Source organism: Haliotis rufescens, unplaced genomic scaffold (assembly GCF_023055435.1).
Source record: "Haliotis rufescens isolate VD_foot unplaced genomic scaffold, xgHalRufe1.0.p SCAF_25, whole genome shotgun sequence".
Classification (NCBI taxonomy): Eukaryota; Metazoa; Mollusca; class Gastropoda; order Lepetellida; family Haliotidae; genus Haliotis; species Haliotis rufescens.
In genome coordinates, this window is record NW_025963946.1 from 6821710 (window position 1) to 6846724 (window position 25015).

At 42.4% G+C, this 25015-nt stretch overlaps 2 protein-coding genes across 4 annotated transcripts in view; one reads left to right on the forward strand and one right to left on the reverse strand.

Annotated features, from left to right (window-relative positions):
- Positions 1 to 10434, reverse strand: LOC125383615 (pollen-specific leucine-rich repeat extensin-like protein 1). Its single transcript, XM_048402207.1, has 5 exons — positions 10429 to 10434; positions 9354 to 9518; positions 6302 to 6528; positions 5093 to 5689; positions 1 to 715 (listed from the first exon to the last, which is right to left on the reverse strand). Exons 1-5 carry the CDS (start codon positions 10432 to 10434, stop codon positions 1 to 3), a joined length of 1710 nt encoding a protein of 569 aa, XP_048258164.1.
- The window catches only part of LOC125383647, a 25734-nt gene continuing 10700 nt past the window's right edge, over positions 9982 to 25015 (forward strand). For 2 of the 3 annotated variants that reach the window (XM_048402306.1, XM_048402308.1), the window contains exons 1-11: positions 15722 to 15829; positions 17563 to 17884; positions 18297 to 18385; positions 18670 to 18799; positions 18962 to 19032; positions 19143 to 19242; positions 19702 to 20781; positions 21041 to 21093; positions 21272 to 21323; positions 21715 to 21806; positions 22182 to 22239. In XM_048402306.1, coding sequence (XP_048258263.1) covers positions 17611 to 17884; positions 18297 to 18385; positions 18670 to 18799; positions 18962 to 19032; positions 19143 to 19242; positions 19702 to 20781; positions 21041 to 21093; positions 21272 to 21323; positions 21715 to 21806; positions 22182 to 22239 — 1999 coding nt within the window. In that variant the 5' untranslated portion in view covers positions 15722 to 15829; positions 17563 to 17610. Of the gene's footprint in view, positions 10032 to 15721; positions 15830 to 17562; positions 17885 to 18296; positions 18386 to 18669; positions 18800 to 18961; positions 19033 to 19142; positions 19243 to 19701; positions 20782 to 21040; positions 21094 to 21271; positions 21324 to 21714; positions 21807 to 22181; positions 22240 to 25015 lie in introns of those variants that run through there. The other variant, XM_048402307.1, reaches the window with a different exon arrangement.

The following is a 25015-nucleotide window of genomic DNA, read 5'->3' on the forward strand; positions in this document are numbered from 1 at the left end:
TCAACCCTCGATCCACATAGCACCTCTCTGGCCTTCGGCCCTCGGACTGATATTGGGGTCTCGGGTTGATATAGGGGTCTCGGGCTGATATAGGGGGCTCGGGCTGATATAGGGGTCTCGGGCCGATATATATAGGGGGCTCAGCTTGATATAGGGGGCTCGGGCTGATATAGGGGGCTCGGGCTGATATAGGGGGCTCAGCTTGATATAGGGGGCTCGGGCTGATATAGGGGTCTCAGGGGGATATAGGGGGCTCGGGCTGATATAGGGGGCTCGGACTGATATAGGTGGCTCGGGCTGATATAGGTGGCTCGGGCTGATATAGGGGGCTCGGGCTGATATAGGGGGCTCGGGCTGATAAAGGGGGCTCAGGCTGATATAGGGGGCTCGGGCTGATATAGGGGGCTCGGGCTGATATAGGGGTCTCGGGCTGATATAGGGGGCTCGGGCTGATATAGGGGTCTCGGGCTGATATAGGGGCCTCGGGCTGATATAGGGGGCTCGGGCTGATATAGGGGGCTCGGGCTGATATAGGGGACTCGGTTTGATATAGGGGGCTCGGGCTGATATAGGGGGCTCGGGCTGATATAGGGGGCTCAGGCTGATATAGGGGGCTCGGGCTGATATAGGGGGCTCGGGCTGATATAGGGGTCTCGGGCTGATATAGGGGGCTCGGGCTGATATAGGGGGCTCAGCTTGATATAGGGGGCTCGGGCTGATATAGGGGTCTCAGGGGGATATAGGGGGCTCGGGCTGATATAGGGGGCTCGGACTGATATAGGTGGCTCGGGCTGATATAGGTGGCTCGGGCTGATATAGGGGGCTCGGGCTGATATAGGGGGCTCGGGCTGATATAGGGGGCTCGGGCTGATATAGGGGGCTCGGGCTGATATAGGGGTCTCGGGCTGATATAGGGGCCTCGGGCTGATATAGGGGTCTCGGGCTGATATAGGGGCCTCGGGCTGATATAGGGGGCTCGGACTGATATAGGGGGCTCGGGCTGATATAGGGGGCTCGGGCTGATATAGGGGACTCGGTTTGATAGAGTTTGGATATGAAAACAGCCATTTAAATACAACTAAGTAAAATATCCGCATTATCAATACAGAAAGAACACCAGCTCACCGATAATGTTATGCAACAACATTCATTATTAAAAAAATAATATAATTTCTTCAATAAATGGAAGGTTATATATGATCATTAGCGAGAAACACCATCGATAAAATACAGTGGCGTTTGGACTGTGAGTATCATAGATAAGGATATACAAGGGTCGAGTAATTACTAAATAAGGCGTGGCTATGATATGCCTCTGAGTACTCCGATGTCCTGGGTTGCAATCCATTAAAATCAGATCTTACTTCTCGCTGACGCTAAATAAGTGAGAAACTTGGTCTGATCTTAATGAGATTGTCCAGGGTTGTTTCTGATACTGAAACACAACGTCCACTCACTGCCTCTTTACCCCTGCATGATTGAGCACTGCTTCTCCTCAATCAATACCATCACAGACTCCTGAAGTGAACGTACTGGGGGATATCATAACTGCTGTGTCGTGCGCTTTAATTATTTTTCCCATAGCCCCTCTTGCTTTTCAGTGTACTTATTCCATCTGTTCTCCAGAGGCCCTTTGATATTATATCTGGTTAAAAGGATGGTGACCCTTCATTTCATTCGATAACATTAAAAGAACCGAATAGCATAGTGACCGGGCTTTCTCTTGCCTAAAGCTTTTCAACATACTGTTGTAGATACATTTGTTGGATATGCATATGTAAGAATCGGGTGTTCTTTACCTTCTTTTGAACAGTATATATTTAAATTCTAACCTGATTTATTGAGAGGGTTTTACCATGACCCGCCACGCGCTGACGGCGTGATGGTTCTATAAAACTCAGATAGAGACACATTTTACGCAGAAATCCGTGGATTGTTTTGAAATCCCCTAGGTCTGTACAGTTATTATGTTTAAGAGAAAAAAGTTATAATTTGAATGTGACTGGAAAAAAAATGTCTTCCCTTTCTCATCTCGTGTTATCGCTTTCTGGATTTCTCGTCTCGTGGTATCCCCTTACCGCTTTCTCGCGGCCGTAATTGAAGGCGAGAAAGCAATGTCCCCTCTCGGCACAATACAATCGGCAAACCACATATAACGACTCTCATGAAGGGTTGATTCTGGTAGCCCACCCGAAAAATCTATGGTCTGGTCTCATAGGGTGTAATGCGGCTATTGTTCAGTACCAGGTTTGGGGGGCATCAATGTTGTTATAGGTTCATTGTGTTCAGATCTTTGATTGCAAAAGTCAAAAGCTGTTGACAACCATGGTTTAACCATGAGAAGAGATCTCATTTGAGACCATCTCCGAATAACACGAATTCTTGCAAAGTAAAGTTATTTTCAAGACGTTTGGCATAGTTTCCAGGATTTGAAAGCACCGAATCCTGACAGTTTCCTACACTATTCTGAATTTTAGAATGGAGACATGCCTGTTTCCAAGCATTCGACTGTGACAAAACTCTGACAAAACTTCGTGTGTGTACGATCATTAATTATAGGGTCTGTTACTTAGTGCTACTTCCGCTTATTTGTACCACTGTGTTGCTCTTCTTTTATTGCAAACTGTATATGTTTGAATATCATTTATTGCTTGTTTATTTATCCTTTGATTTTTACATGTAAGGCTGTCTTATCATCGAAAGCTTTTGTGTCTGAATTAGACGTTGGATACTTTGAATCCTCCATTTTTTACTAAAAACAACTCGTATTTGTTTTTCCTTGTAAGGTTTATTTTACCAAATGAATGCAAAGCATTTATTTTGAAAAATGTTCATAATAGGTTTTGGTGGGTTAAATATTGAAGAAAGAGAGATGATGTATGTAGCAGACCATGTATTCATTAAAGTACATGAAAGTATGAAATGTTGATAGTTTTTTCACTACATTTGAAAACCGATTTTAACCCTTACTTTAAAATGGTAATTGCAGTCCAAGATGGTCCGTGTGGTCCTGAAGGTGCCATCAATCACAAACTGCTCGTCCAGTCACAGAAGGCTTCCTACATGTAGCTAGGTGAAGATAAGGGGCCAACTGAAGAAGCGGAGAAGGATGCACATTAACCTACCAGCACTGTCCCCGACTTCCGATGCAATTCCAGTGATATGTTCGCTGCAACTCACTAACAAGTATTACTGAACAGAGTTGTGTATCTGATTTTAAGACACTTGAAAGTTCAAAACACTTGGTAGCTGTCCTTAACTTTATCTATGAGGAGCATCGAATTGCTTTGCTTCGGATACGATTTTTCAAATAAACATAGTTGAAGAAAGATCAAGCTGACCTGGGACTTTTATGAGTGTGGAATGGTAGACGTATATATTTTGTCACATCGCAACATTTCCACTGGGGCATGGATAAGTGATATAAGAAAACGTTGTTACTTTTTCACCTCAGAATGAAAATTCAGGGTCGGCGAGTTATAGGAAACAGCCTTGTATGTAGGATGTGTAAATGAGTAGAAAACTACAGATTTACTTACAGTTCAATACTGATAATGTTGACATGCATAATATAAACCTAAGCATTCCAATGACTTATCTTGTTAACCCTTTGTCAAACATGGAACTTCACACGTGTTGTAATCATTGTAGGACTTGCCGTTAACCGTTGACAAATAACGTGACTAGGTTTCATAAACTGGAAAGTTCATAGGGGAAAATATTGGACCTGTATTTTGTAATCATGTTAGTTGTTAAGATAAGAGTTGATGCATCTTTAATATCTGTATCCTCCGTTTCATTAATTTGCTTCATTTGACCATATTATGCTTTGGTTGATGTCCACAATTCACATCGCTTATCTTGTCCTTTCAATTCAATTTATTGCGATAAGTACCCTGGGCACATTCTCTACCATAGCTTCGTTTTTACCCTGATTCAAATCATGCACCACTAATAATACTTTCACAAGCGAGAGGAAGTCCGAGCTAGCTTAGAGATAGGAGCGTTCCAGGTTGTGACGTCACTACTGTGGTGGCGAATAGGTGCAGGGTGTTTATATCAAAATATGATGGAGATGGGCTATACTGGATAACGGAGGATGTCAAAGCGCACTTTGTCTGAAAATATGGATGAACATTTTCAAGAGGAATTAATTTAGATAAATGAGATGCAGACCCATAAGCAAGAGTGTGTTAACAGTTGTCATGGTTATTGTAGCTGAAAGCGATTTTCGAGGAATGCGAGATCATTAATTTTAACCATGTGATAATTCTTTAGTCAGGCATGTTATTTAGCAGTTCTACGTAAATTGATATGGTTTATGGTTTTGTCATTATGTGACCAATGCCGCCATTGTTGAAAAGTATGGAGTGCTTGGCTATCTCAGAAATATCATATCAAGTATATATCTCTCATCACAATTATATCTGCCTTATCAAGTAATCTTCTGTAACAAGCGTATTTTCAATATCAATATATCTACGATTTGACCCTTGCGACGTGTTCGGAGATAGTGTTTGGTCATTTCAAGGATAAAGGTAATCTTCAAGGCCATACATAGCCCTGAAAAAAAATGTTTGATCAACTGGAGAAACGTTTACTGTAGGTCAGTGAAGCTTGGTACATGTTATCCTGAGGTAGAGGCGGTGATCTGAAAAGATATACAGAAGGTCAGTGTGCCATTTTCACTTAAATGACTTTTCCTGCAAATAAGCTTACATTTTTTTAAGATGTGGTCTCTACTTATATTTTATATTCACTATGATTATGTGAATATTGGGCAATATGTTGCGAAACATCAACATGCATACTGTTATGAGTAGAATGGAGTAGAGGTTGGGATGGAAATCTAATTGTGAGTGAGTATGGTTTTACGCCTCTTTTAGCAATATTCCAGCAATATCACGGTGGGGGACACCAGAAATTGGCTTCACACATTGTACCCATGTCGGGAATCGAACCTGGGTCTTCGGCGGGACGAGCTAACGATTTAACCACTAGGCTAGCCGACCACCCTAGAAATCTAATAATCTATGTATTGTGTGTAATGGTAGACAAATTAACAAATGGCTGATTGGGTGTTCCAGCTTGCTGGGTTGGCTGATTAGGAGTAAGGCTTGCTGGGTTGGCTGATTGGGTGGTCGAGCTGGCTGGTTGGATGATTGGGTTGTCGAGCTTGCTGGGTTGGCTGATTGGGTGGTCGAGCTTGCTGGGTTGGCTGATTGGGTGGTCGAGTTTGCTGAGTCGGCTAATTGGTTGGTCGAGCTTGCTGTGTTGGGGTACTGGTCGGTCGAACTTGCTGGGTTGGCTGATTGGTTGGTCAAGCTTGCTGAGTTGGATACTTGGTTGGTCGAGCTTGCTGGGTTGGCTTATCGGTTGGTCGAGCTTGCTGGGTTGGCTGATTGGGTGGTAGAGCTTGCTGAGTTGGCTGATTTGGTGGTCGAGCTTGCTGGGTTGGCTGATTGGGTGGTCGAGTTTGCTGAGTCGGCTAATTGGTTGGTCGAGCTTGCTGTGTTGGGGTACTGGTCGGTCGAACTTGCTGGGTTGGCTGATTGGTTGGTCAAGCTTGCTGAGTTGGATACTTGGTTGGTCGAGCTTGCTGGGTTGGCTTATCGGTTGGTCGAGCTTGCTGGGTTGGCTGATTGGGTGGTCAAGCTTGCTGAGTTGGGTGATTGGTTGGTCGAACTTGCTGATTTGGTTGATTGGGTGTCATGATTTTTGTTCATGTTTTCATTTCAGATTTGGTCTAAGTGTTTACTTGCCAACATGTAGCTTTCAACCAGATTCACTTTACTTAGGCAAGGAAATATTGTGGCTAACACAACCTTTATTTAAAAAAGCGAAAACATCTATCCAGGCACACTATAAACCATCAACTGTCTGTGTCACTTTTGAAATTTTGCATGCATATCAGAGTAGTGTATCCCTTCACCGTGGCGTATTTTTCACTTCCGGTTCCGTTGCATGCTGGGATACACCGGGACCGGAATTGCCACCATTTTATAAAAAAAACGTCCTATCACGATTAGTTTATTTACTGACAAGATCCAGACTTCTGAAACCGAATGAACCCGTGAACACACTGTCGTGCAATTGTTTTTGCGTTTTCAAATTATACTCCTAAAAAAAGGAAACGCAAAGCCAGATTGGTGTGAGGAAGGAAAGAAACATTTATACGAGGAACCTTACAAGGTATTGAGCCAAAATGTTGTGGAGAGAACACTAGGTGATTGTAATTATCTCAGTTATCGGTACATAGGAAAAGTCAAAGGTGAAGGTCGAGCTTGCTGGGTTGGCTGACTGGGTGGTCGAGCTTGCTGAGTTGGCTGACTGGGTGGTCGAGCTTGCTGGGTTGGCTGACTGGGTGGTCGAGCTTGCTGGGTTGGCTGACTGGGTGGTCAGGCTTGCTGGGTTGGTTGGTCGAGCTTGCTGGGTTGGCTTATCGGTTGGTCGAGCTTGCTGGGTTGGCTGATTGGGTGGTCGAGCTTGCTGAGTTGGCTGATTTGGTGGTCGAGCTTGCTGGGTTGGCTGATTGGTTGGTCAAGCTTGCTGAGTTGGCTGATTGGGTGGTCGAGCTTGCTGAGTTGGCTGATTGGGGGGTTGATCTTGCTGGGTTAGCTGATTTGGTGGTCGAGTTTGCTGACTCGGCTAATTCGTTGGTCGAGCTTGCTGTGTTGGGGTATTGGGTGGTCGAGCTTCCTGAGTTGGCTGATTAAGTGGTCCAGCTTGCTGGGTTGGCTGATTAGGTGGTCGAGCTCGCTGGGTTGGCTACTTGGTTGGTCGAGCTTGCAGGGTTGGGTGATTGGGTGTCATGATTTTTGTTATGTTTTCATTTCAGATTTGGTCTAAGTGTTTACTTGCCAACATTCGGCTTTCAACCAGATTCACTTTACTTAGTCAAGGAAATGTTGTGGCTAACGTATTCTACACAACCTTTAATTAAAAAGCGAAAACATCTATCCAGGCACACTATAAACCATCAACTGTCTGTGTCACTTTTGAAATTTTGCATGCATGTCAGAGTAGTGTATCCCTTCACCGTGGCGTAATTTTCACTTCCGGTTCCGTTGCATGCTGGGATACACCGGGACCGGAATTGCCACCAGTTTTTTATAAACGTCCTATCACGATTAGTTTAGTTACTGACAACTGCACGCAAGATCCAGACTTCTGAAACCGAATGAACCCGTGAACACACTGTCGTGCAATTATTGTTGCGTCTTTCTAACTATCCTCTTCAAAAAAGAAAGAAACGCAAAGCCAGATTGGTGTGAGGTAGGAAAGAAACATTTAAACGAGGAACCGTACAAGGTATTGAGAGATACAAAATGTTGTGGAGAGAACACTAGGTGATTGTAATCATCTCAGTTATCGGTACATAGGAAAAGTCCAAGGTGAAGGATAGCTACCATCAATAACGCGTATGTCCTCCGTTTGAATCGATAACGGTCTGACATCGCCTGTCCATGGAAGAGACGTGTATGCCAATCACATCCTGGGGAATGGTAGCCCATCCGGCCTGCAACGCAAAAGCCAACTGCTGAAACGTCTGGGGTTGTGGTTGACGTCGGCGTAGACCTCTGTTTAATTCAACCTACAGGTGCTCTATCAGGTTCAAATCCGGGGATCTAGAGGGCCAGGGGAGAACATCAACGTTGTTGTTGTGGCGACAGGCTCTTGCGATACGTGCTGTATGCGGTCGAGCGTTGTCCTGCAGGAATACACCGTTGCCGTTGGTTGCAATTGGGAGAACGTGTGGAAGGAGAATTTCGTTGATGTATCGTTGAGCCATAGACCCGTGCTCTTCCATCCCTTCGACGGAGGAGAAATCTTGATTCGTCGCTGAAACAGACATCTCTCCATCGCAGTTGAGTCCATACCCTGTGTTGATGACACCAATGCCGTCGTTATTGACGATGTTGTCGACTCAATATGACGCGTCGAACAAGACGTCGTGCTCGTAAACCTGCTCCTCTTAAACGGTTCGTACGGCCAGATCGGATATTCTACGCAGTCCGGGATTTTGAGATGCGGTTGTAGTGGCTGTGGTCGCCCTTTCATGTAGGTTGTGCACTCGGATGTAGCGATCTTGGGCGGGTGTGGTTACTCTTGGTCGTCTCGACCTTGGCCGATCACGTGTTGATCCATGCTGTTGAAACTGATCCCATAACCTTGTGATGGTGCTGGGCGCGACGTTGAAAACCCTGGCTACAGCTGATCGGGATTCCCCTGCCTGCAAGCGGCCTATGACGTTGTTTCTTTGCACTTCTGTTAATTTTGGCATGTTGTTGAACTGTCACTGTTCGATTGATGCAGATGCGTTTTTACGAATCGTACGTGTTTCCTGACTAATGGTTTGCATGTCCTTGTTGTGATCATTCTGACACTATAACACATTAAACCTCTTCCTTTTGCACCTCTTGGTAAGCTAATGTTCCTTTTATGGCCAAAATATCCATGTTGCGTTTCTTTCTTTTAAGAGTATATTCCCTCACAATACTTGCAGGCTTACATGGTGGCTGCCAGGACAAGTGGAATTGGAGGGATTCGCTTTGTAGCACTGAGTGCATGTGATGCATCTCCGATTATGAGAGGAGGATTTGGGTCCATGTAAGGCATCGAACCCAGGCTAAGTTGTGACGACCGAGCTCTTAAGCCAGTTTAATTTTCTACCCAGTGAACATGTCAGTCATATTCAAAAATCATTATCTGACCCTTTTTTTTACGAAATGTCTTTTGGTATTTGCTTAGTTTTTCTGTGTGTAATTCAACACTTTTGTTCCGTTGTTTTTGGCAACTTTTTCTATATTTCATCTTGATTTGACCATGCTTTTAAATTCTATTAAAATGCAGATTTATCTCAAGCTTCAAATCTCCTCTAGGTTTGAAATTTTAAACTGTTGACATTATAAACTCATCCAGGCAGGACAGTGTTACAGTGCCCTGACAATATTTTTGTCTATTTGAGCATGTATGTCCCGCCTATTGACCAGGATTTCTGAAAACAAGGCTCAGTAGATCACCTAACTGATGAAGAAATCAGTTGGTGACACTTCGACCTGCAATTGGTACAAACATCAACATTTCCCTGCCATATATATATATATTCCTGCTCCAAAGGTCTGCCGGCACATTGAACCAAAATATTTCCCTTGTGAAGATGCACTTGTCTTGCTTCTCTCCTGGTACATTCTCTGTATAGGTTCGACTGGCCTGGTGATATGTAAGCTGTCAGTGGATTGCAACACTACTTGAAATAGATTAACTTATTCATCCCACATTATGCTATAAAACACATATAGCTGACCCCCATTACGTCAATGTGTCCAGAGTTCACCACTTCAATCTGATACTATCTTTGAACAGGCCAGTGTCATGGCGTCTTCGTCTAACGTGAATGTCATGAGGTTATCCGTGTTTGTTTCCACAGCACCTAATTGTTTGTAGAAGTTGATAGCGCTTGTGTTCCCTCGTTTGGCCATCCACTGCATATATCCACAACCCCAGGACAGGGCTAACTGCAAAACAACAGTGAAAGCGGTGGCAGTGAGGATGAAACACAAATAGAGTCAGGCAGATAGGGGTAGATTACTGCATATATTTCATAGTAAACAGGTCACGCTGACACGACGACAGGAAACCAGCCTTGACCTACTTATGCGGCTGTGGTGGTCTATTGTTAAAAGAGACGCCGTGTCGCGCGAGCGGCGATGGTGTCCGAAAGACCAATATATCGTCGATGTTTATTACTGAGACACTTTCATTACACAATTCATTTCTACCCTCTAATATTGTTTCTATGGCTGATTTAAGCCTCGGCGTTGGTTTCATATATTTCCAGTCTGTCGCGGCTCTTGACAATATGTGCATATGAGGCTCTTACTGATATAGTTTACCACCTGACCTCTTTACATAAGTACTTGTGTTATATATCCATCTCACGCTACACGCTCTGTGTATCATGTAAACAGGTCTACCCACAGTTTAAGATAACGTACCGAGGACTCAGTAAACGCCTACTGATGCGGGAAGTGAGTACATGTTGTTTAACGAGTCAGTTAGAAATAGTCACAAGCTATATCACAACGATTTGTAAACAGTCGAAAGTCCTTGACATCGGGTATGATGACGTACAATCGTCCTAGCCACCGAGCCCGACAAGTTGGCTCTCACGACGACAATAGGGTATACTGGGGGCCTAATGTGACTCGGAATCCCCACAGCATAAGGCATATCTCAACCCTAATTTTAGTGTTCATGGATGCACATATCCTCACCCTAAAGCCCTGTAATGGTATTTAACCGTTATCGTTGTGAAACAATTCAATACATGCAATTTGCTTATTTTGTCTTAATCCATCGCTATTTTCCATCTGGACCTTAAATGTTATAACTAGATACAGTTAAAAGCCAAACCCAACCTCTTACGTCCATTGAGGCTGATCATTTTAGTTGTCACACACACAAACACAAACTAATCAAGATACGAAACTTGATACTAAACACAATCATGCTGGAATCTTCATTGTATTACAGTCAGTACTTGTGACTAAACATCCCATGTCATACACCATCAGACTGGCATCTTCATTGTATTACAGTCTGTACCCGTGACCAAATACCCCATGTCATGCACCCTCATGCTGGCATCTTCATTGTATTACAGTCAGTACTTCTGACTAAACATCCCATGTCATACACCATCATGCTGGCATCTTCATTGTATTACAGTCAGTACTTGTGACTAAACATCCCATGTCATACACCATCATGCTGGCATCTTCATTGTATTACAGTCAGTACTTGTGACTAAACACCCCATGTCATGCACCCTCATGCTGGAATCTTCACTGTATTACAGTCAGTACTTGTGACTAAACATCCCATGTCATACACCATCATGCTGGCATCTTCATTGTATTACAGTCAGTACTTGTGACTAAACATCCCATGTCATACACCATCATGCTGGAATCTTCATTGTATTACAGTCAGTACTTGTGACTAAACACCCCATGTCATGCACCCTCATGCTGGCATCTTCATTGTATTACAGTCAGTACTTGTGACTAAACACCCCATGTCATACACCATCATGCTGGCATCTTCATTGTATTACAGTCTGTACTTGTGACTAAACATCCCATGTCATGCACCCTCATGCTGGCATCTTCATTGCATTTCAGTCAGTACTTGTGACTAAACACCCCATGTCATACACTATCATGCTGGCATCTTCATTGTATTACAGTCAGTACTTGTATCTAAACATCCCATGTCATACACCATCATGCTGGCATCTTCATTGTATTACAGTCAGTACTTGTGACTAAACACCCCACGTCATGCACCCTCATGCTGGCATCTTCATTGTATTACAGTCAGTACTTGTGACTAAACACCCCATGTCATGCACCATCATGCTGGCATCTTCATTGTATTACAGTCAGTACTTGTGACTAAACATCCCATGTTATACACCATCATGCTGGAATCTTCATTGTATTACAGTCAGTACTTGTGACTAAACATCCCATGTCATACACAATCATGCTGGCATCTTCTTTGTATTACAGTCAGTACTTGTGACTAAACACCCCATGTCATGCACCCTCATGCTGGCATCTTTATTGTATTACAGTCAGTACTTGTGACTAAACACCCCATGTCATACACCATCATGCTGGCATCTTCAATGTATTACAGTCAGTACTTGTGACTAAACATCCCATGTCATGCACCCTCATGCTGGCATCTTCATTGTATTACAGTCAGTACTTGTGACTAAACATCCCATGTCATACACCATCATGCTGGAATCTTCATTGTATTACAGTCAGTACTTGTGACTAAACATCCCATGTCATACACCATCATGCTGGCATCTTCATTGTATTACAGTCAGTACTTGTGACTAAACACCCCATGTCATGCACCCTCATGCTGGCATCTTCATTGCATTTCAGTCAGTACTTGTAACCAAACACCCCATGTCATACACTTTCATGCTGGCATCTTCATTGTATTACAGTCAGTACTTGTATCTAAACACCCCACGTCATACACCATCATGCTGGCATCTTCATTGTATTACAGTCAGTACTTGTGACTAAACACCCCATGTCATGCACCCTCATGCTGGCATCTTCATTGTATTACAGTCAGTACTTGTGACTAAACACCCCATGTCATACACCATCATGCTGGCATCTTCATTGTATTACAGTCAGTACTTGTGACTAAACACCCCATATCATGCACCATCATGCTGGCATCTTCATTGTATTACAGTCTGTACCCGTGACTAAACATCCCATGTCATACACCATCATGCTGGCATCTTCATTGTATTACAGTCAGTACTTGTGACTAAACACCCCATGTCATGCACCATCATGCTGGCATCTTCATTGTATTACAGTCAGTACTTGTGACTAAACACCCCATGTCATACACAATCATGCTGGCATCTTCATTGTATTACAGTCTGTACCCGTGACTAAACATCCGATGTCATACACAATCATGCTGGCATCTTCATTGTATTACAGTCAGTACTTGAGACTAAACATTCCATGTCATACACCATTATGCTGGCATCGTCATTGTATTACAGTCAGTACTTGTGACTAAACACCCAATGTCATACACCCTCATGCTGGCATCTTCATTGTATTACAGTCAGTACTTGTTATCAAATATCGGATGCCATATTCCATCAAGCTGTGTCATCTTCACTGTATTACAGTCAGTACCTGAGACTAAAGACACCATGTCATACACCATCATGCTGCCATCATCATTATATTTTTTCCAGTCTGTACTTGTGACTAAACAATCAATGTCATACAAAATCGTGCTGGAATCTTCATTGTATTACGGTCAGTACCCGTGACTAAACATCCCATGTCATACACCATCATGCTGCCATCATCATTATATTTTTTCCAGTCTGTACTTGTGACTAAACAATCAATGTCATACACCATCATGCTGGAATCTTCATTGTATTACAGTCAGTACTTGTGACTAAACATCCCATGTCATACACCATCATGCTGGCATCTTCATTGTATTAGAGTCAGTACTCGTGACTAAACATCCCATGTCATACACCATCATGCTGGCATCTTCATTGTATTACAGTCTGTACCCTTGACATAGGGTGTTAAGTCAAGGGTACGGACCACTACTACACACAATACTAGCAGATACATTCCATGATCTCGGAAAGATTTGCAGAAAAAGTGTAATTTATCGCAGAATTGTCGAAAATCGCGGATTTTGATTTTTGTGTCAATCAATACACTAATTTTCATTATTTTCAAGCTTTTTTTCTCGAATGTTGCACTCAAAACGTAGCCCAAACGTTTAACATGAGATCCAAACCTACAAAATATGAATCCTACAATAGCACAATTTATAATTTAGTATTTTTCACTTCTAAACGTCCTTGTGGTATTATGACCAGATAAACCATGCTAACATCTAACTTTAGATAATATCAATGACACTGTGCATATGACATGTTTTGACATGATATGTCTAAATGCAAGAGATTAAGTTTGTTAAAGAATTTTCTTAAGGAGAAATAGTGATATTTTTACAACAAAATGTCATTGTCATTGTAACGATTTTTTAAAATTTTACTGCAGATTCTATTATTACTATTACCACTATTGCTGATACTACTGCTATACTACAACCACTATCACTACTACTATTACTACTACTGCTGATACAACAACCACTATCACTACTACTGCTACTACTGGTGATATTATTGCTATACTACAACATCTATCACAACTACTACTATTACTACGACTGCTGATGCTACAACCACTATCACTACTACTACTGTTACTACTGCTGATACAACAACTACTACTACTACTACTACTACTACAACTGTTATTACTACTGCTGATACTACAACCACATTAACTACTAATACTATTACTACTACTGATGATACTACAACCACTACCACTACTAATACTATTACTACTACTATTGATACGACAACCTCTATCACAACTACTACTATTACTACTACTGATACTACAACTACTATCACTACTTCTATTACTACTACTATTGATACTACAACCACTATCACTACTTCTACTACTACTATTTCTACTAGTGACTACAACCACTATCACTACTACTACAACGACTACTATAGCTACTACGATTACTACTTCTGATACTACAACTACTATCACTACTACTACTATTACTACTATTGATACGACAACCACTATAGCAACTACTACTATTACTACTACTGATACTACAACTACTATCACTACTACTATTACTACTACTATTGATACTAAAACCACTATCACTACTACTACTACTACTACTTCTATTTCTACTACTGATACTTCAACCACTATCACTACTACTACTACTACTATAGCTACTACTATTTCTACTACTATTAGTACTACAACCACTATCACTACTATTACTATTAGTACTACTGATACTACAACCACTAATATATGATATTCCACTATATCAGGGAATCGTAAACATGGACTACAAAAGGACATCAGATAAAGAATTATGAGTCGTGTGTTTTACACGTCACGTGACAAGAGAAGGGTCAACTATTACTTAATGACTGAGATGCTGGGTACCTGGTTTTGAACAGTTGTTTATTATCTCGGATGCATGTTTATATAAGACTTATATTGAAAATAGCTCAAATGTACAAGACTATTACTCGTGAATTTTATATAGAACCACTTCAGCCTTGATGATCATCGGGGACTTAGTCGGAGTTTAACGTCACTTGTGAAAAGTATTTTAGTTATATGACAGCAACACTTGTTTGTACATGTATTGACAGAAACTCATTCCAGATTGGAGACCCGGTTTATGTAACAATGCATATCATGTAGCATGTAAACTGATGATAAACAATATGAAATAGCGAAACCAGGAGGGGAATTGCGATCGACCATGAGGTTTCTGATAAAAGCTGAACTGGAATGCGCGACTGGGAAGGCAACCTTGACAACGGTTCAGAGGACCCTCCCTCTGCACTATGCATTGCGTGACATGTATAACTATTCATATGGGTTTATGAGCGTCAGTTGTTGTATTGTGTGTTTGTATCTGACAGCGAGGTGGTCGTCGGCACACTTACAAAGGGGGCTGGTATTCTGTTCTTGATATGGACGCGATGGAACTGACCTTTATGACACTTAGGCATTCGTCAGTATCACATCCGGGATGCGTTCTAGTCACATTTTAGCAGAGAAAGACACACCTTGGTCCTTCATTAGATATCAAGGCCGTAGTAAACCTTTTTTTGACAGGGGGGTGGGGGGTGGGTGGGTGTGGGGCAATATTTGTACAAGTATCACTTGTCCCCGACATGTATTTTCATGATTCAAATAAAGCTGTTTTCTATAAACGGCACTGGATATAAGTATGTCCAGGTTTGCTTTCTGCACCTGATGATTCTAAAGCACAACCAAATTCAAATCCATTTGCCACATACAAGTAGCATTTGTAACTACAAAAACTGGTGAAAAGGATAACTTCTCTTTCTTGCACTGCATTACACGAACGCTCTCAGCCTTGGGCTATAGCACAATCTGCATTCGTATCCCCGCATGTAATGTGTGATGAAGACTTTTGTGTTGTCCCCGACATCAAAACTCACGAAATCGTAAACGAGTTATCGTACCCATTGAAGACAGGTGTTTAATGCGTCACGCGAGCAGGCGCCACTCACAGTCCGAGTTTCGTTTTCTACCTGAACAAGGCGACGGCCATATTTGACAACCTGTTGTGTCTGTGTCGTGTAAGTAAAACATATCTACTCATTTCTTGTGGTTATATTATCATCCTCTTAACATATACTTATATCATGATGTGCCTCTTGATGAGTGTTTACAGCTGTATGACTTTCATTATAGACCTTAAACATTAGTATCAGCTCTGTTGAATCCAGTGTGTGTGTGTGGTTATGAGGGGGAATGCAGTGGGTAGGTCGGGCTGGGTGGGGTGCTGTTGGAGAATATGAACACAGTGTTGATCTAACGACACTTTATGGCCCCAGATAATTTCATGGTCAATTATGCATGTTGGCACATATTTCTTAATTTTATGTTGACACAAACGCTTCTTTTATTATTTGTTTGCACTCTTGATACGCGCAAGTTAACGGGCCTTCCAATAAAGGCCATGTCTCACCATGTAATTTTTAGAAAAGTAAGAAATTCGTCAATCAGCATCACTGATGAAAGGGTCCAGCCACTTTGTTTGCAGACACTAGTTTGTAAGTGTTGTACAAGTAGTGGTAGAGTGGTGGGAACGGAAGGCCATGTTGTAACACGCTACACAAGCTGGCCACGGCTGGTGGTGAAGTCATTCTATGGGTTGTCATGGCTGCCACACTGACGTCAACATATATGAATAGCGATTCGACGAGCCTGTTCACAGCGGCACAGCCGGGATATTGTGAAGTCGGGTCACTCATGTCATCTGCTTAGCTTTACATTTCCCCTGATTGTAATTCATTGGTGAACGTTCCTCGAACACAGTTTCATACAAAGACACATTGCTATGGTGGGGATCTAAATCTACCCCATGCTTGATATCACATTTCACTGTTAAGACATTTATATCACAGCACGCCAGCTTGATGTAGGGGGAAAGCAAACAAGCATGGGTATGGCGCTGACAAACCCAGAAACATAATCCAAACGAACTGGGAGTCGAACCCGCTATCATAGGTTTCTAGTGTGCCAAAGGGACGCAGCTTTCGACAGCGAATTTCGGCAATTTAGTTGACTGGGAATCCATGCCAAGGTCAATCTCCATTCGCCAACAGTGCATTTCGACTACAGTGCCTATCACCTTTTAGTGCACTTTGCCTACACTGTGAAAAATGCACCCTAAAATTAATTGTGGACGAATCCAAAGTTTTTTTTATATCCTTACTTTACTCTCTGTTGACAAACCTGTGGGATGCCTTGAAAGATGTTATTTATACCATGTACCAATGTCCTGTCAACATCCAGTACGTGAAAGAGCATCTCTATGGGTTTTCATAAGTTATTACTCCCGTGTAGATTCAACAAATTAGTTGTGTTGATAGTCAATCCCTTGTACATCAACCCCTTTTCCCTCCACTTTTAATACCCAACCACCAACCCGGAGATACAATATGAGGGCGATTAACTGATGAGCTTGTCTGACATGTAGTTTCGAAGCACAATACAAGGCTTATTCGTTAACATACATGAACATAGCGATGACTTGGAGCCTCGTTGTTGCTATACTTATTGTAAGACTTCATGGAAGCAAACAATAATTGAACAATAAGGTAGTTTTGTATGCACATTATTTTGTATAGTATTGAAGTTTAAAGGGGCAAGGTAATATCCCAATTCATTGAACATGTAAGTATGCAACATGGAGAATTACAAACAAAAGCACGACGTTCTCCAGAAATAATTTGACCAGAACTTTTGACGCAGTGCGCAGGAACTTTCAATTTCAGTTAGTTATGTTTTTTCATTTACTTTTAAGATCTGTAGCTCAGTCCCAGCGACTTACCCACACACCTGACGTCAGAAGATGACTGCCCCCCACGTTGTCGTCATCCAGAGGAACCACAAGTACCTGAAGGAGTTCCTTCAGGTGGACCCTGTGCTGGACGCCTTGTTGCAGGACGGTGTCTTCACACAGGCGGACTATGACAGGTGTAGACAGGCTGGGCCGGAGAAATGTGAGATGCTGTTAGAAATATTAAAGAAGAAGGGACAAGACGGATACCGGACACTGTGTGCTGTCCTTGATTCCTCACAGCCGTTCATCAAACAACGGCTTGATGAAACCTCCATGGAAGCAGGTATGTTAGTAGGGTTATCATATGTGATCACAAGCTGCCAGAACTACCAACAGCAGTTTGACTAGTACTGCTGTAATATAAGCCTGGATATAACATGGAGTTCACAGCCAGAAATTCACAGGGTCACATCTCGTTTCATTCTCTTCCATCCATTAAAACTCATTATAGCTTAAACGGATAGAATTATCATTGAACCGCCCGCATGTTATCAGAAATGAGCGGGCCACTGTAACTTGATGATGCCCTCATATTGCTTGACGGGTCATTATCACGCCAATTGTTAGGTGACGTCATATCATCCACAGACATGTCTAGTTAGTAGCTAATCCAACAGAAGAAACAAAAAGTCTTCAAACATGTTATATCTCATTTCGTACTGTTTTTATTACATGCACAATGTTCTACTCTTCAGGAAGTGCAGATCTCGTCTATGTCAACAAGTTCAAGCTGGAAGCTCAGTACAAAAAGGAAAAAGAGGACCAGGTAGCTGAAATGCAATCTGTGAGTAGTCCAAACACAGTAAAAACTTGTCTGATCCTCATGTTAAGATACCCCTGTATTCAGATAAGATAGATATGTATGAATTAGTACTGCACATGTATTAGGTATCTGTTGTGCAATGTTGAGTGAATGTTCGCTTCCCGCAACTCTCTTAAACATCAAGTCTATATTACATTTTCCGAGACTAGTGAAACAGACAATACATGTAATAAGCTGCAATGTCTAGGTGTATTTATATGTAGTGGATGTTCAGGTGATTACCCCTCGTTCACGTCTGTTTTCAGGTAATGGAAAGACTTGCGGAACAAATAAAACAAAAAGACTTGGATAACGCTGAACGGGAGGAAGCAATTAAAATGGAAAGAGAGGACCACATAGCACAGATAGAAAAGCAGAAGGAGGAAGTTGAAGCTCGTAAGCTGATGTTTCCTTTCCGGTTTCAAATCTATCTTTTATTTACAACTTTAATTTTACCCATGCCACAATAGCCACACGATGTCATTGCCACGTTGAAACATGCCACATAATTTGAAGTTTGATCAATTCTCTGATGTGATCCTTGTAATCAAATTTCAGTGAAGATGCAGCTGTCAAAGTCAAACGATGATTTGCAGCAGAATCAGGCAGAACGTGACGACGCGAAGAAGGTAGGAATGATGTTATCCTAAAGGAAATACTCGGAAATAGAAACACTGTTGCATAACTACACATGTAAATTAAAAAGGACCATATGAAGCAATGGTACTTGTCATTTCAGAGACTGCATGAAGAACAGGAGGCATACGAGGCCTTGTCGGGGGATCCTAGGCTACAGTCCCCAGATAAAGAAGACATTGCAGTGCCGGTCCATCATACAGGTACACTGAGAAAAGGGACAATCAATCTCACAAACGTAAATAGTTAGAAACTTAATCATAATGAGGTGAGGTGAAATGTAGTTTAGCGTCACGTTCAAGATTACTGCACTTGTAAAGCGACGTACATGCACGTGTTTGTGTGTGGCTGCTTATACCAGTCCGGACAAATGCTGATTCTATAGTGCTAGCCCAATGAGATACCATGCCGCAGTTTAACATGAATACCCCACTCAGACACAGTCTTTGCTGACCAGTCATTGTTTCAGCCCCTTAATGCCGTCATGGCAGGGTGACAAGTATAAGCTGTATTTTGGTATGGCGCTGCCGGGGATCGAACCCCCGACCTTACTCTCTCCGGGCAGACACTCTATCCACTAGACCACGGAAGCCAACTAATCATAATGACGAGCTCAATATGATATTGAATCGATACATCTTAATGTGTTTTTTTACCCCCAGGTGCAATTGACAGAATGTGCCAGTTTTCAACTCAATCTTGCTGTGATAAAAGTCAGCTTCGTCTCCTTCCCTGCCTCCATTCTGCCTGCAAACCATGCATTGATCACCACACCGCCCAAGCACAGCAGAAGTGCCTCCAATGTCCCTGTGGTCGTGAGTTCAACACGGAACAGACTGAAGTAGATCATGTTGGACGCAATGAGGCTGCCTATGCTGCCAACGTTAAGGGAGACAAGAAATGTAACTACATCGAGGGAGATCATGACGCAAAGGCTGAGGTGTACTGTCACGAATGTGATAACCTGCTCTGCTCCGACTGTCATAAACTACATGACGTACCGAAACGGAATAGAAACCACAGAGTGGAGGAGGTCAATCAGACAGAGAATATACCCATGAGGCATTGGCTGAAGGAACCTAATTGCACAGACCACCCAAACAATGAACTCCAGCTGTATGACCACACGTGTAAGAAGGCTATCTGTATTGTATGTCTACATGGGGCCCATAACGATCACAAGAAAGAAGACTTGAATCATGCCCATGAGAAGGCAAAGGGTCAGCTGGAGGAACAGTTGCAGAATCAACGACGTAAACTGAAAGATGTCACAGACAGAATGGCAACTGTCAACAGTCACCAAGATGAACTGGGGGATAAACAGAGAACTCTGGAACAATCCATCATTACGGTTTGTAAAAGTGTGGCTGTAAAGTCCCTTCATCGACAGCGAAAACTGAGGGAAGAGGTTCAAATGAGTCTGGAGGCCCCAAATAAAACAGTTCAAGAGACCCTTGACACTATACATGACGTCCATACTTCCATTGCATCCACGATAGACTACACACAGAGAACACTGGAATCCACAAGAAGAGAGGAGCTCATCACTCTCACTGCTGCAATACTGAAGAAATGTGATGAAAATCTGAAGAGGGAACTTCCAGAAGATGACACAAGAGATACGAGAATCCTCCTTTCCTTTCAAGGCCAGAAAGCCCTGGAGGAACTCATCGATACATTTGGTGGCCTTGTCTCCTCTCTTGACTTAGATCATATTCCAGACACACAGCATACTTATCAAGGTTGGTATATATAAGAACATTCATGTTTAGATAATACTCTGCGACACATTGACCAGTTTCTCATTCAACTATTAAGATCTGAGCCTTTGCGTAAATGTCTCAGTCAGCTGTATTCATCATACCTACGTCAGTACCAAAGCATGTAATCCAGAATATTGCAGTAACACTTATCCAAACATCGAAATGACTTATCGTCATTATAAAGTACCATTAATTGCTAATAAAGTTTTGAATTTATCTGTTCAATATTTGTCTCCAGGTCTGCTTCAACAGATACACCTGCTGACATTGAGAGAACAAGATACAAACACGGTAATATGTTGTTTAAAGGGAAATTAAATGTATCTAAATGAGTTGAATGCAAATATTGTTGGAATCATATTAGAATATTTGTCTGATGAACGTAGTTGGGAGTTCTATACCAGTTATATGTTTTATAAGAACGTCACGTTACAAACTGATCTCTTTGATGCCAATGTTGTTGTTTCAGCTACATGAAGGACGATGGTACCAGCTTGTCAAGATTTTATTTCCCATCCTAGGTACAGTATGATACTATGATGGAGGTCGGGAAGAGCAGATTAAATAAATCACTTGGATAATATCATCTCTCAAATCTTAAATGCAAAACATGAACGTATCTTACGCATACTTGAATTAATCGAAGTGATTCATACATACATACATACATACATACATACATACATACATACATACATACATACATACATACATACATACATACATACATACGTACGTACGTATGTGCGTGCGTGCGTGCGTGCGTGCGTGCGTGTCATACATTCAAACAAACATACGAACGTGCGTGGATGCGTGCGTGCGTGTGTGCGTGCGTGCGTGACTGAGTGCGTGTGTGTTAACATTTAGAGTCGGAGATTGCTTTCAAATATGTTTATGTTTGTCTTCCAACAGGAATCAAGGAATCCGACTCTACTGTATCTGGATCACAGGAACTCCAGCCTGCACAGCCGACATCACAAGACGTTTATGAAGTTGTGACCAAAGTACGTTCAATAACCCAATGAGGTTCCGGGTCTGAATATGTCCCCAGAACCAATGCTGATTGTAAACAGGCGAACAGATAGATCTGGTGATCAGGCTTGTTGATAGCGTGTCATTGTTCCCCGACGGCGTAGGGCATGGACACATACTATCAATCATTGGTTTGTTTGGCCCTGATACGATTACTTACATGCCGCCACCATATAGATGGAATATTGCTGAGTGCGGTTTTGAACAACAGACACAATGTTTAACAACATACCAATTCTCTCTCCTTTGTAGAGTGAAAGGAAATAAGTCGCTGAGTATTATTTGGCCATTCTATAATTTTAATTACAGCTTGCACTATTAAAATCTTTCAAAACCTTTGTTTTCAGTTCATAATTGGATCACTCATGTCCACGGAGACGCTTCCACGTGGAATTTGCTTGACAGGTACGTGCCCGACAATTCCATACAATCTGAATAATGTGAATGACAATAGGTTTGTGACTGACTTGTCAGCAGTATTCTTTAAGTCATATAAGTTCAATTCAAGTTGTAACGAGGGAGTAAAACATCCCTCAGTCGCTGATGAAGAGATCCCGATCGTATCATAATAAACTGTTCCACTTACACGTGGCTGTGTCAGATGAGCATTGCACGGAGTATACACGATATATATCATCTATGTGTGTTGGTTAAAATGAAAATAATGAAACTACAACATGACTAAACTGTGTGTTTCACTTGTGTGAGAGTGCTTCACCATTGTGTGTTTCACTTGTCTAAGGGTGCTTCACCACTGGATGTTTCACTTGTGTGAGGGTGCTTCACCATTGTGTGTTTCACTTGTGTGAGGGTGTTTCACCATTGTGTGTTTCACTTCTGTGAGGTTGTTTAGCCATTGTGTGTTTCACTTGTGTAAGGGTGCTTCACCACTGGATGTTTCACTTGTGTGAGGGTGCTTCACCATTGCGTGTTTCACTTGTGTGAGGGTGCTTTACCATTGTGTGTTTCACTTGTGAGAAGTTGTTTCGCCAGTGTGTGTTTCACTTGTGTAAGGGTGCTTCACCACTGCATGTTTCACTAGTGTGAGGATGCTTAAACATTGTGTGTTTCACTAGTGTAAGGGTGTTTCACCACTGTATGTTTCACTTGCCTGAGGGTGCTTCACCATTGTGTGTTTCACTTGTGTAAGGGTGCTTCACCACTGTGTGTTTCACTTGTGTGAGGGTGCTACACCAGTGTCTGTTTCACTTGTGTAAGGGTGCTTCACCACTGTATGTTTCTCTTGTGTTAGGGTGTTTCACCATTGTGTGTTTCACTTGTGTAAGGGTGTATCACCACTCTATGTTTCATTTGTGTGAGGGTGTTTCACCATTGTGTGTTTCACTTCTGTACGGTGCTTCACAACTGTATGTTTCACTTGTGTGAGAGTGCTTCACCATACGATGTTTCACTAGTGTAAGGGAGCTTCTCCACTGGATGTTTCACTAGTGTAAGGACGGTTCCCCACTGGATGTTTCACTTGTGTGAGGCTGCTTCACCACTGTATGTTTCAATTGTGTGAGGGTGCTTCACCACTGTGTGTTTCATTTGTGTGAGGCTGCTTCATCACTGTGTGTTTCACATATGTAAGGGTTCTTCACCATTGTCTGTTTCACTTGTGTAAGGCTGTTTCACCACTCTATGTTTCACTTGTGTGAGGGTGCTTCACCACTGTGTGTTTCACTTTTGTACGGGTGCTCCACAACTGTATGTTTCACTTGTATGAGGGTGCTTCACAATTGGATGGGGGCGGTCGGGTAGCCTAGTGGTTAAAGTGTTCGCTCGTCACGCCGAAAACCCGGGTTCGATTCCCGACATGGGTACAATGAGTGAAGCCCATTTCTGGTGTCCCCCGTGGTGATATTGCTGGAATTTTGCTAAAATCGGCGAAAAACCATACTCACTCACTAACCATTGGATGTTTCACTTGTGTAAGGATGCTTCACCGTTGTGTCTTTCCCTTGTGTGAGGGTGTTTCAACATTGTGTATTTCACTTGTGTGAGGGTGTTTCACCACTGGATGTTTCACTAGTGTAAGGGTGCTCCACCATTGTCTCTTTCATTTGTGTAAGGGGGCTTCACCACTGTATGTTTCACTTGTTTGAGGGTGCTTCACAATTGTGTGTTTCACTTGTGTAAGGTGCTCCACCATTGTGTGTTTCAGTTGTGTAAGTGTCCTTCACCACTGGATGTTTCACTTGTGTGAGGGTGCTTCAGCACTGGATGTTTTACTAATGTAAGGATAGTTCACCATTGCGTGTTTCACTTGTGTAAGGGTGCTTCACCACTGCATGTTTCACTTGTGTGAGGGTACTTCACCATTGTGTGTTTCACTAGTGTAAGGGTGGTTCACCACTGGATCTTTCACTTGTGTGAGGGTGGTTCACCACTGTGTGTTTCACTTGTGTAAGGGTGTTTCACCATTGTGTTTCACTGTGTGAGGGTGCTTCACCACTGGATGTTTTACTAGTGTAAGGATAGTTCACCATTGTCTGTTTCACTTGTGTAAGGGTGTTTCACCACTGTATGTTTCACTTGTGTGAGGGTGCCTCACCATTGTGTGTTTCACTTGTGTAAGGGTGCTTCACCACTGGATATTTAACTTGTGTGAGGGTGCTTCACCATTGTCTGTTTCACTTGTGTGAGGGTGTTTCACCATTGTGTTTCACTGTGTGAGGGTGCTTCACCACTGGATGTTTTACTAGTGTAAGAATAGTTCACCATTGTCTGTTGCACTTGTGTAAGAGTGTTTCATCACTGTATGTTTCACTTGTGTGAGGGTGCCTCACCATTGTGTGTTTCACTTGTGTAAGGGTGCTTCACCACTCGATATTTAACTTGTGTGAGGGTGCTTCACCATTCTCTGTTTCACTTGTGTGAGGGTGTTTCACCATTTTGTTTCACTGTGTGAGGGTGCTTCACCACTGGATGTTTTACTAGTGTAAGGATAGTTCACCATTGTCTGTTTCACTTGTGTAAGGGTGTTTCACCATTGTATGTTTCACTTGTGTGAGGGTGCCTTACCATTGTGTGTTTCACTTGTGTAAGGGTGCTTCACCACTGGATATTTAACTTGTGTGAGGGTGCTTCACCATTATCTGTTTCACTTGTGTGAGGGTGTTTCACCATTATGCGTTTCACTTGTGTAAGGGTACTTCACCACTGGATGTTTCCCTGGTGT